At 34.8% G+C, this 12808-nt stretch overlaps 1 protein-coding gene across 1 annotated transcript; it reads left to right on the top strand.

Annotated features, from left to right (window-relative positions):
* Window positions 1–1188: 1188 nt before the first annotated feature.
* Window positions 1189–3905, top strand: LOC18444076 (zeatin O-glucosyltransferase). The gene has a single exon (XM_006854254.3). It carries the CDS (start codon window positions 2394–2396, stop codon window positions 3750–3752), a length of 1359 nt encoding a protein of 452 aa, XP_006854316.1. The 5' UTR covers window positions 1189–2393; the 3' UTR covers window positions 3753–3905.
* The last annotated feature ends 8903 nt before the right edge of the window (window positions 3906–12808 follow it).

Here is a 12808-nt window from a genome sequence, read left to right as displayed (position 1 = left end):
TTCAGACACGTATATTATGTTATAGCTCACACTTAGATTTTATAGCTCACACACCTGTGTAATGAAATATCAATAGCTCGTGTATAATGAAATATCAATAGCTCACACACTTGGTTTCTTTCTTTTGGACAGTTATTCGTTGGGGCTTCATTGAGCGATTTTTTTTCTCCTCTTGTGACGCAGATATGGCATTTAATAATGGAGCATGAAAATTTGTCATAAATTCTAATAAAGCCCTAGATATTGCAATGTTGCAAAGTCATAAATAAAGAAAACGTTAGCACGACAGAACGTGCATCACGAGTTCCGTTTATACGTTAACACGTTACCAATATGTTAGTTTAAAGGAAAAAAGTTAAAAATAAGGAAAATTATAAAAAAGCTCACCCAATCTAATTTTTTCTGTCATTTTTTTTCCCAAAATATATTTTCTATGCAAATATCTTCTTACTAAATAAAAAATAAAAAATTACCTAGACTACCCTCCCTTACTTTTTTATGTGATCCAGCGGTAAGACTTTAGCATTGTGTAAAGTGCGGTCCGGCAATAGGGCTCTAGCACTATGTAAGTCCAGTCAAGCAGTTACAAAGGGCGGTACAACAGTTGCAAAAGGCGGTCCGGCTTACTAGATTCTAGGGCTCCAGCACTACGAGGTTCGGCACTACTCAGTTTCGGTCCTGTAGTTGTCTTAGGGTAATCCGGCACTTGTATGCTTCGCCAATGTGATGGTGTGCTCCGGCAATGTGGTACTAGGTTCTAAAAGTCCACGTCAAATCTGGCCAAAATGATTTTTATGTACGAGAAGAGCATTTCTGTCTAAAACAAGTGAAATTTTTCTCTTGAGAGGTAATTTTATAGAATAGCTTTTTTGAGAAAAAAAAGTAAGGGATGTGTGGTCTTGGGTTTTTTCTGTAATTTCTCCTAAAAATAAAGCTGCAGATATGGCATTTAATAATAGAACATGAAAGTTTGTCATAAATTAAGGACACGATTTCTATGAGTCCACGGACACACAAATGTGGGCCTTTCATAATTTATTTCTAAATAGAATTTAATCTTAATTTTTTAAAAAAATATATAATGTTTAATACATAGATTATTAATCTGTAAAAATAAATAAATTTTAAAATTAGAAATGATATTTTTTAAAAAAAATATTTGAATTGTTGATTTTACCTCTCTTTTTTCTTTTCTTTTCTTTGCTTTTTTATTTTTTTATTTTTTTTTAAGACTCTTATTTATGATGCAGATCTACATTTTCCTTGGTGGATGGCGTAGATCTCCAATCCCGCATCGTAACAAGTGCAGGCTTGGACAGTCCTAACAGTTCTCCTTATAATAAAGCCCTGGGTAGTGCAATGTTGCAAAGTCATACGAAAAGAATACTTTAGCACGACAGATCGTGCATCACGAGTTCGGTTTATACGTTAGCACGTTACCAAGAGTGGTTGATGCTCGTTTGGATTCGAGGAAAATAGGAATCCTAGATATTTGAAATCCAAAAAAATGTATGGATTTTCAAAATTAAGGAAAAATTCCTCAAATGTGGATTCATCAAATGTCTTGTTTGGATAAACCATACAAAATTCATGGTTTCTTTGTAATCACTTCTATGTTTATTGTTTGGTAACAAAACTTCATATAATTTTTCTATACAAGTTTTATATACTATCTTTCTAAAACTCAAAATTTGAGATAGTGTATTTATAAAAATTTTGAGATAGTTTCTCTCTCTAAAATTTTATATGGTTTATCTCTCTAAAATTTAAGATACTTTCCATCCAAAATTTAAAATTTGAAATTGTCTATCTAAAAAAGATAATTTCTCTCTCTAAAATTTTAGGTGATTTACTCTCTCTAAAATTTAATATAGTTTCTTTTTCTAAAATTTTAAGATACTCTTTCTAAAATTTAAAACTTGAGATAGTCCCCTCTTCAATAATTTTGAGATAGCTTCTCTCTCGAAACATTTTAAAGCAATTTTTTTCTTTAAAATATAACCGTTTTTCTCTCAAATTTTAATATACTTTATCTTTCTAAAAGCTAAAATTTGAGATAAATTCTCTCTAAAAATTTTTGCAATAGGTTTTTTTTCTAAAAAAATTTATGTGTTTTTCTCTCTAAAATTTGATATAGTTACTCTCTTAAATTTTAAGATGTTTTCACACTCTAAAACGTAAAGTTTGAGGTAGTTTCTCTATCTAAAATTTTGAAATAGTTTCTCTATTTTAAAATTTGATATAGTGTCTTTTAGAAAGAAAACCAATTAAACAATAATTTTTTTAATGTTTTAGGCCAATCGGTTTGCACTGACAAAACAAAACAAGGCAAAAGATGATAAGGTCAAGCAATCTGTTCCCATGTATATGAATATGCATAGGGGAGTGATGTAATGCAACCTACAAAGAAGGGCTTGGATGGACGCAGGTCGAGAGTGGTGGTGCTGATGGTGCCATTCCCGATCCAAGGCCACCTCAACGCGTTGCTCAACTTCGCCCGCTCGCTAGCCGAGTGCGGCCTTCGCGTGGTCTTCGCGTGCTCAGACACCCACATGCGGCAAGCCACGCAACGAGCAGAGGGTTGGGACCCTTTTGCCATCGCCAACCTCTCCTTCCATCTCCTTCCCCTCCCACATCTCACCCCCGGACCCAGACTCCGCCCACAACTTCCCAGCGCACCTCCAGTCTATCTTGGATTCCACGCAGTACCTTCTCGGCCCCCTGGGCGACCCTGTCCGCTCGCTCGCTCGCTCGCCCGAAATTACGGTCGTGTGGCTGTGGTGCATGATCCGCTCGTCTCTATTGCTGCTGCTGCTGCTTCCAGGACCCCCAATGCGGAGGCATATGGCTATCGATGTGTCAGTGCCTGTGGCTTAGTCCATCTACTTGGGCATGGCGAGAGCTTGAGGGTTCTGCCCCCCAGTTCACTTTGTGTCTATGAGGGCTTTGCGGCCTCCATTGCACGTAGGCAGCAGCCCCTGAAATTTGATCAGGGAATCCTGTACAACACTTTTGAAGCGATCGAAGGTCAATTTCTACAGCAGCTGCCGCATAAAGCATGGGCAGTCGGCCCCATCCTACCTCTCAGCCCACGCCCTCAAGAGCAAGAAAGACAACATGGCTGCATACAGTGGCTGGACAAGCAGGCAGAGGAATCGGTATTGTATGTCTCGTTCGGGACGATATCATCGCTATCAGCACCGCAGGTGAGAGCACTCGCGGAGGGGCTCGAGGCCAGTGGGCAGCCCTTCCTTTGGGTGCTCAGGCATGCCGACAAGGGTGACATATTAGCCATGGACGATTCTGAAGAGCCACGAAGTCTGCCGGACTGCTTTGAGGAGAGGGTGAAGGGGAGAGGATTCATTGTGAGGGACTGGGCTCCACAGCTCCAGATACTGGGTCACTCATCGACGGCCGGGTTCCTGAGCCACTGTGGGTGGAACTCGTGCATGGAAAGCATCTTTATGGGTGTACCGATTGCGACCTGGCCGATGCACTCAGACCAACCGGCAAACTCGCATCTCGTGACTAAAATTCTCGGGATGGGAGTGGCGGTGAGGGAGTTGAATGAGGGGGACGGATTCGTGATTGCGGAGGCGGTGGAGAGAGCAGTGAGGAGTCTAATGGCGTCGGAAGAGGGGTCAGAGGTGAGAGAGAAGGCGTTGAGGCTGAGGGATTCTGCCCGACAGGCGGAGGGCGGAACATCCCATACCGCCCTCAACTCCTTTCTCGCCCTCATTTCTAGGCCTTAAGGCCCTTGTTCTTGTGTAAATTATGATCTTTGGGTAAGGGAAAAAGTTTATAAAGAGCCGAACCTGTAAACAATCTTATTAGAGCTCACCTCAAAAATTTGACTAGAAGAGGTTGTTTTGATGCTCAAATATCTTTGATCATCTCGACATCAATATGCATGGATATGAGAAAAAAATAGATTTCAAGTTTTGAAAACAATGCATCTTGTAACACATTTTTGGACAATCAATTTTCAAGATTTTCAAGTTTTGCTCGATCTATATTATTTTAAAAATATATTTTAATGCTATCACAAAGATTTCCATAATTGAAACCACATCTCTTGACACTATTTGAAGGTGCCCTTTACTTTGATTGTGTACTCATTGGCCTAATAAAAATTTTGATTTGGAGAAATTGCACATCTCAGCCATCTGAGCCAACATCGGGCGGCATGAGGTGATTTGGAGAAATTGCACATCTCACAGCCATCTCAGTCAACATCTGACAGCATGAGGTGCATGCAGGGTTTCAAACAATCAATCTTATGGCATACAATCCTATTTTTGCATTTTATTTGAACCAAATTAACGTGCCTTGATAAGCAAAATAGACAAAAGTGTAGCATACATATGCTGGATATGCTCTAATAACTTATTTGGACAAATTAATGTGGTACTTTCTTATAAATGTTTTGAAATTTGCACCGGTGGATCGAGCCGGTCCTCCAATGGCTAAAAACCGACTTGGAACCGTATGAATGGAGTGGGGAATTCCTTCGCTTATTGGGATTTGGTAAAGGGACCTAACATAGTTTTTGAGCGAGTCAAAGTTCGTAGGAGTTTTTGTTGCCGAAGAGACTTAGATTAAGGTGTAGTTTCTATAAGGTTGCAAGATCCAATTAAGTCGCACCTCCAAATTTTATTATTATATGTAATTTTGGTAAAAAAGTTTTTAGGATTACTCAAAATCTATTTTCATATCTAACGATAAAATTTTATACTTCAAAAATGATTAAAATCAAGTAGATCTATAAACATATGAAAATCTTGAAAATAGACGGTCTAGATAATGTATTGTAAGATGCACTATTTTTGGGACTCAAAATATTTTTTTTTTTTCATATTCATACATCTCGTTATCAAGATGATCAATTAGAGGTTTTTTCAACCTTAAAACAACCTTTTCCGATGGACTTTTGAGGTGCATCTGTAATTCTACATTTTAAGGTTGCAACCTTATATAAACTTTTTTCATTAGATTATTTGTTGGAAAAGATGAATTCATGGTGGTGGATGTGACTGTCGAGGGGCAATGTAGTCAAAACTATAAAGGACAATATTTGAACAAAGGTGTGAATCTATTTGGACTAAAGTGAGAAAGAGGAAGCTTGATGAAACAAAGCTTCTTAGGGATCCTTGGAAGTGTACTAGGTCCGCCATGGCACAATCCTAGAGTTGCAAAAACAACATTTTGGGAGGAACACGTGGTGCTTGTTGGTATGTGTGTGTGGCCATGGGGTCTTTAAACGTGCAATATTTTTTTCTCTTATAATTGAATGTTTATCACTAAAATAGGGAGGCTTCTTAGAGAGAAAGTGTCGTTATCTAACGGCTAAAAAGTAACTACCCACTTCTCAAGATTACAGGGCCACTTTTTTTCAGAGATTTTAGGAGGAAGCCGAACGTTGGAGAACGGCCTCCTCCATCCCTCTTTAAGAAGGGTTTCATGGCCATGGAGAGGTACATAAAAATTTACAGAGTTCTCACAGTTCTGTTAAATGTTTAATCTCTGCGATCGATAGTCTCACGACACTACCCCTAATCCTGAGAGTTCAACATTGGTATCAGAAGTTGTCGTGGGCTCATAACCTACAGATCTCAAGTTCTATTTTTCATTTTTATTGGTATTTTATCTTGAGTTTAATTTACAGTAATTTTGATATTGTGCTTTGCCATTCACATATATCTTGCTGTAAATTTTTTATTCTCAATTTTGGCTCTCTACAGCTGTCGCTTGAGCTATGAATCACAATTGTATGAGTCGTAATTTTTTCCATTGTTGATGATTTTTTGGTGTACGGTATTTTACTACCCCTATCTTAACCTCTTATTGATAAAGTTATTGATAAAATTATTGATCCATTGTTATTTATTTATATATATCTTTTTTTCTCTTTTTTTCTTTTTCATAATCCTCTACTCTTAATTCACCTTCTTGCCGACATGATTCATATATAACTTGTTGAGTCATTGTTCTTGATACCCATATATCTTATTGATAAGGTTATTGACGCTCATACATAGATAGCCATTGTATGATTCATTGTTCCTGTATATAGCAAGTCGGTGACTGATAGATCTCGTACATATTTGGATAGATACTTAGCTCTTGCAGTGAATTATATGCTTCCCCTACAGTATAAAGTTCTATCCTCCGCTACCATCCAGCTGTCCAATTTTAATCAAGAGAGTCACTCACCATTTGATCTTAGATTCGACATTTCAAAGTATTTTATTTTTATTTTATTTTATACAAATTGTATGAATATGAAATTTGGTACACGCCATCTTCTCATGAAATTTTTAGGGGTATTTTGGTCACTTTGATCGTTATTTAAATAAAAAATAATGATCAAAATACCCCTTGCAATTTTTAAGGGTATTTTGGTCATTTTATTTTATTAAAAATATTTTTTTATATTTTTCGCTACTGCGAGTTTAATAGAGGAATGGACGTCCAGATTTTGGTGTCAAAATAGTTTATAGAAATAAATTAAAACTAAAATAGTGTACAGGTGTGACATTGTGATTGGGGCAATCTTAGCCCTACATTCAGAATGGATGGTTGGATAAGGAGGAGGATAGAACTTCTATACTGTAGGGGAAGCATAGAAAGCTTGCCCATTAATATTTACCTAAGCAGAAGTTAAGCGTTTTTTTTTTTTTTTTTCTTACCAAGCCCTTTTTTAACATGTTTTTTCTTTTTCATTGATTATCACAATGAAACTCACTGCATTTCAGTAAATTTCTCGCCTTTTTGCTTTTGCTCTTCTTTAACTCAAAAAGAGTTCGCTCTTTTTTTTTAAACCTCGTGCACATAGCAACCACACACCTTAACCACTTGGCCAAATTGAAGTGGTAATTCTCTCTGTAATAATAAAATAAAATAAATTTAAATTAAAGATAAAATTTGCTGCTTAATTGTAGAGCGAGAGAGATATATAGAGTTACTAGTGTAATTTTAGAGAGAGAGAGAGAGAGAGAGAGAGAGAGAGACAAAGAGACATATAATTACTGAAAATTAGTTGGCCTGTACCTTTCTTTCTTCTATATTTTATTGCTGAAAATTAGTGATAATTTTATTGAATTATTGAAAATTGTTATGCATACAACAACTATTCAAGTAAGGGTTGTTATATCAACTGCATGCATTTTTTTTTGTGGCTTATGATTTAGGGATTTTCCATAGATTTTATTTGCATAATAATTATCATTGCATTGCATAATTATTCTATGCTTTGTCATTTTTTTTTTAAGTTAGAAAATTTCATGATCTTGATTTTGTGAATTCATTATTTTTATGATTATGCAATGCCATATTTTTGTTGAAAATATCAAATATCATTGTAGACTCTCTCTCTTATGCTAAACATATTCATATATTTATAAAACTTAGTTTATGCAAGATTTGACATAAAGTAGTTGTTGCCTTACTTTGTTAATTTTTTGTTACATCACAGCAGTGCATACATAAATTGTTCGAGAAATTTTTTCTTTCGAGGTCTCAGCTCAGTGAGAGTCGGCAAACCCAGTGATTTAACTAGCAGACAACTCTTTCTTAAACACAATAAAAAAATTTGAACTTTTAGGTATTATCTAAAAAAAAATTTAAAATGACATTTAGGCTACTCATGTCAGAACTATCTAAACTTGAAAAACTCAATGGGACCAATTTTTATATGTGGAAAAGAAAAATAGGATATATTCTTTTTTAAGATAGGGTAGATTATGTCCTAAAAACAAAACCACCAGTTTTAAAGCCTAATGTCAATGGTCAAGCCAGAAGGCGACTTGAAAAATGGTTAGAAGATGACATAGTTGCTATGACTACTATGTTGAGCTTTTATGGAAGATGATTTAATTAGAGTCTTTGAGGATTACACCCCAGCTTAAAGTATGATGGGCACCCTATCTGAAAAGTATGGGACTACTTCTAAGACCTATGTACAATTGTTGTTAGAAAAATACAATTCTTGTATAATGAAAGAAACAGACTCAGTGATCGAGCATGTCAATAAAATGACAGTGCACGCAAAGGACCTTGCTGCAGCCGGGAATCCAGTCCCCGATCTCATGCAATTGTCTATTGTCCTTAACAATCTCCCTCAATCTTGGGAGTTTGTTGGAATTGCATTAAACCATTCTGCACATGGGATAACCATGTTAAATCTTCTCATGCATCTTAGTATTGAAGTTGAAAGAAGAATGAGGAAGAAGTCAAATGAGCTCCACTTTGCCCAAAGTTCATCTTCTCAGATCCCCAAGAAACGTTTCAATTATCAGAAAAAAAATAGGTATAAGGGAAAAGAGAGAAATTTTAAAAATCAAAAGAATAAGGTTGAGAAGACTTGTTTTTATAGTAAGAAAATTGGTCACATCAAGTTTAATTGTCCTAAGCTGAAAAATAAAAATAAGAACAAAAATAACAACCATGCTCAAAATAATCAAAATAAGAGAAATGACTTGATCTGCATAGTTCTATAATCAATAGTTGCCGATCATGACCTGAGAAATTGGTGGGTTGACTAAGCCTCCACTTGACATGTCTCGAGGACCAAGGACGGATTCACAGAATTGAAAGAGATTGCAGCCGGTAACCAGCGGATTTATATGGAAAATAACACCTACTGCGATGTACTAGGTGTTGGTACTTTCAAGCTGTGTTTACCAAGAGAAATAAATCTCTTATTGACTGATACACTGTAAGAGCCCAATATGAGGCGCAATTTGATTTTTGTCCTTAGGTTAGACGACAAGGGTTATGAAATAACGTTCAAGTTTGGTCGGTTATCATTGGGAAGCATTCTAGAGCATTGGTATATGGTACTAAAGTTGACAATTTATACCGACGAATATTAATGAAAGTTCGTAATTTTCTGGTTATATTGATACCTTGATGCTTTTATATGTATGGATGATCCATATTTATGGCACTTAAGATTATGACAAATACATAAAAACAAAATGAATCAAATGGTTAAAAGATGCTTGCTCCCCAATTTAGGAGAAATTGTGTTCAAAACATGCAAGCCTTGTATTTCTGGTAAATTAACTAAGAAGCATTTCTCTAAAGGGAAAAAGTCTAGCGAACTACTTAGTATTGTTCACTCTGATACATGTGGCCTATTAAATGTGAAAAACACATCAATGTATGGAATATTTCATAATATTTATAAACGATTATTCATGTTATGTATATGTATACCTAATTAGTAAGAAATCTGATGCATTAGAAACATTTAAATAATATAAAGCTGAGGTTGAAAATCAGTTAGGTAGACATTAAAATTCTTCGAACAGATAGGGGAGGTGAATATTGCTTCGCTTTATTTTCCAAATTTTGTAAGGAGCATGGTATAATTCATTAAACAACTATGTCATATACACCACAACAAAATGGTGTAGCTGAAAGGAGAAATCGAACTGTAATGGACATGATTAGGTCCATGATGAGTCATTCAAATTTATCACATCATTTAGGGGTGAGGCTCTCAACACTGTACTATATATCATTAATCGTGTCCCAACTAAATCTATAGACTTGACCCCATATAAATTATGGACAGGTAGGAAACCTGACCTTACTATCTTGAAAGTTTGGGGTTCTTAGGTACATGTGTTTATACCACCATAAAATAGAAATGAATTACAAAGTAAAACTATAAAATGCTCTTTTATAGGTTATTCAAAAAATTCTAAAAGGCATAGATTATATAACCATGATACTAGATCATTAATAGAGAGTTGTGATGCTCATTTCTTAAAAAATATAGATGATGAAAATATTTTAAATAAGCGTGTTGATTTACATGAAATTGATAAAGATAAGGGTGTGGAAGACCCTGTTTCTCATACTCCCTCTATATTTGGTGAGAATGATTCAATTGAATCAAGTATACCAGAAAGGCCTAAAAGAACTAGAGCCCCACCTACGACTTTAAAAGAATTTTATGTATTTATGAATGAAGATAATTACTCTTCAATGAGTGAGGATATAATAGATGAACCTCAAAGCTACAGTGAAACTATTAGCTCACATGACTCAACTAAGTGGACTCAAGCCATGGATGGTGAACTTGATTCTATTAAAAGAAATTAAGTTTGGGAGTTGGTTGACGTCCCAAAAGATAAAAAAGTCATCGGTTGCAAATAGGTAATAAAGAAAAAGCTTAATGCAAATGGATCCATTGATAAGTATAAAGCTAGGTTGATAGCTAAAGGATTTACCCAAAAGGAGGGCATATATTATGTAAAAACTTATTGCCTAGTAGCCAAATTTTCATCTATTAGGATCATCCTTGCATTAGTTGCATATTATGATATAGAATAATTTCAGATGAATGTCAAAATAGCTTTCTTAAATGGAGAATTAAAAGAAGATATATGCATGAAACAACTTGAAGGATATGTAATTAAAGGCCAAGAAGACAAAGTATATAAACTTAAGAAATATTTATATGGTCTAAAACAGTCTTCTAGGCAATGTTAGTTTACTTTTCATAATGCAATCACTGAAATTGGTTATATAGGCAATAGGTTAGACCAATGGTTTAAAAACCGGATCGGTGACCCGGATCGGGCTTTTCAAAAACCGATCCGGATCGGCGAATCGGCGATCCGGATCGGCGAATCGGCGATCCGGATCGGAATCGGGTGAATCGGTCAGAATAAAGCTTCAAAAAAATCCGAAAAAATTATTAAAATTCATTATAAATATTGGTTTTTAGGAATTTAATAAAAAATGAGGGTACTCCATTAAGAATTTTCATGTTTTTGAATGAATATGCGAATATTGATATGTTCTTTCCCTGCATGAACCGCCATTCAGCATTTAATTTACAGTATTTTGTGCTCATCCCTACACTGTTGCTGTTGGGACTCGATATGTGAATAATATGGCTGGGATAGGGTGGCCTCAGAATCATCATCTCTCTCGTTTTCTCTTTGAATAATATGGATTAAAAAAATAAATAAATAAATTTTCAAAAAAATTCTATCATGGATTACAAAAAAAAATTCGATCATGGATTAAACAAAAAAAATCACAAATTTTCAAAAAATTCAATCATGGATTACATAAAATTCGATCATGGATTACATAAAATTCGATCATGAATTACATAAAATTCGATCATGGATTACAAAAAAAAACAAACAAAAAAAACAAAAAATTCAATCGTGGATTACAAAAAAAGAAAAAAATAGTTCGATCATGGATTACAAAAAATTCAATCATGGATTACAAAAAACTCTATCATGGGTTACAAAAAAAGCAAAAAACAAAAAATTCAATCATGGATTAAAAAAAAACAAACAAACATTTCGATCATGGATTACAAAAAAAAAACAAACATTTCGATCATATATTACAAAACATTCGATCATGGATTACAAAAAATTCTATCATGGGTTACAAAAAAAAAAAAAAAAACAAAAAAATCGATCATGGATTACAAGAAAAGAAAACAAACATTTCGATCATGGATTACAAAAAATTCTATTATGGGTTACAAAAAACCAAAAAATTCCATCATGGATTACAAAAAAATCTATCATGGATTACCAAAAAAAAAAAAAAAAAAAAAAATTCCGTACTTAATCGCCGATTCACTGTTCGGACTCGCCGATTCCGTACAGTGAATCGGCGATTCACTGTACAGAATCGTCCGGTTCTCTCTAGAACCGAACGATTTCCGATTTTTGGGCGATCCGGTTTCTTTTTCACTATTTCCGAGTCGAACCGGGCGAGTCCGGTTCGACTCGGCGTTTTTTAAAACGCTGGGTTAGACCATTTTATATATGTTTGGAATAGTGAGAGCAATTTTGTTATATTGTCACTATATGTGGATGATATTTTGATAGCCGGTAATGATATTGGCATGATTAACCATACCAAATCATGACTAAATTCCCATTTTGAAATGAAAGATATGGGAGAAGCCTCATATGTATTGGACATTAAGATAGCAAGAGATAGAAGTTCAAGACTTCTATGTTTATCCCAAGAAAATTATTTAGAAAGTGTTTTAAAGAGATTTAAGATGGAAAATTGCAAGCCTATAGATACACATGTTTATAAAGGGTTAAAATTATCAAAGAAAATGTGTCCATTAAATGATAGTGACAAAGCTAAAATGGAAAGAATTCAATAAGCTCAAGCTTTGGAGTACATAAATTATGCTATGTTGTGTACAAGACCTGATTTGAGTGATGCATATGGTATTGTAAGTAGATTTCAGAATAATCCTAGGATGGCTCATTGGCAAGCTGTAAAAAAGATACTCAAATATATTCAGAAAACTAAAAATTACAAGTTGTGCTTCCAAGTTGACAACTTAAAGGTTACTGGGTACTCTGATGGAGATTTTACGGGAGACCCAGATGATAGAAAATCAACCTCAAAAATTGTATTCTTCTTTAGAGGTGGATGTATTTCTTGGTCTAGTAAGAAACAAGGTTGTGTAGCTCGGTATATTATGGAAACCGAGTATATTGCTTGTAGCGTTGCTACAACTTATGTCGTCTAGATTAAATGCTTCATAAATGATATGAAGCTGGATATAGCCGATGGACCTGTTAAATTTTTTTGTGATAATCAGGCTGCTATTTCATCAATTAAAAATGGAGCTTATAGTTCCAAGGGTAAGCACATTGAAATTGATTATCATTATATTTATGATATTATTGGAAATAATGAAATAACTGCAAATTATTTGCCATCTTCATATATGATTGCAGACTCTTTAACAAAGGGATTGAGTGTAGAAATATTATCAAAGCATGTAGCTTTGATG

Source organism: Amborella trichopoda, chromosome 7, assembly GCF_054954075.1.
Source record: "Amborella trichopoda isolate Santa Cruz 75 chromosome 7, AtrichopodaSantaCruz75HAP2 v2.0, whole genome shotgun sequence".
Classification (NCBI taxonomy): Eukaryota; Viridiplantae; Streptophyta; class Magnoliopsida; order Amborellales; family Amborellaceae; genus Amborella; species Amborella trichopoda.
The sequence above is the reverse complement of the archived record's forward strand: the minus strand, read 5'-3'. Positions and strand labels throughout refer to the sequence as shown.

Coding starts and splice junctions, on each gene's coding strand:
- LOC18444076 (XM_006854254.3), top strand. CDS start 2,394: ATGCAACCTACAAAGAAGGGCTTGGATGGACGCAGGTCGAGAGTGGTG.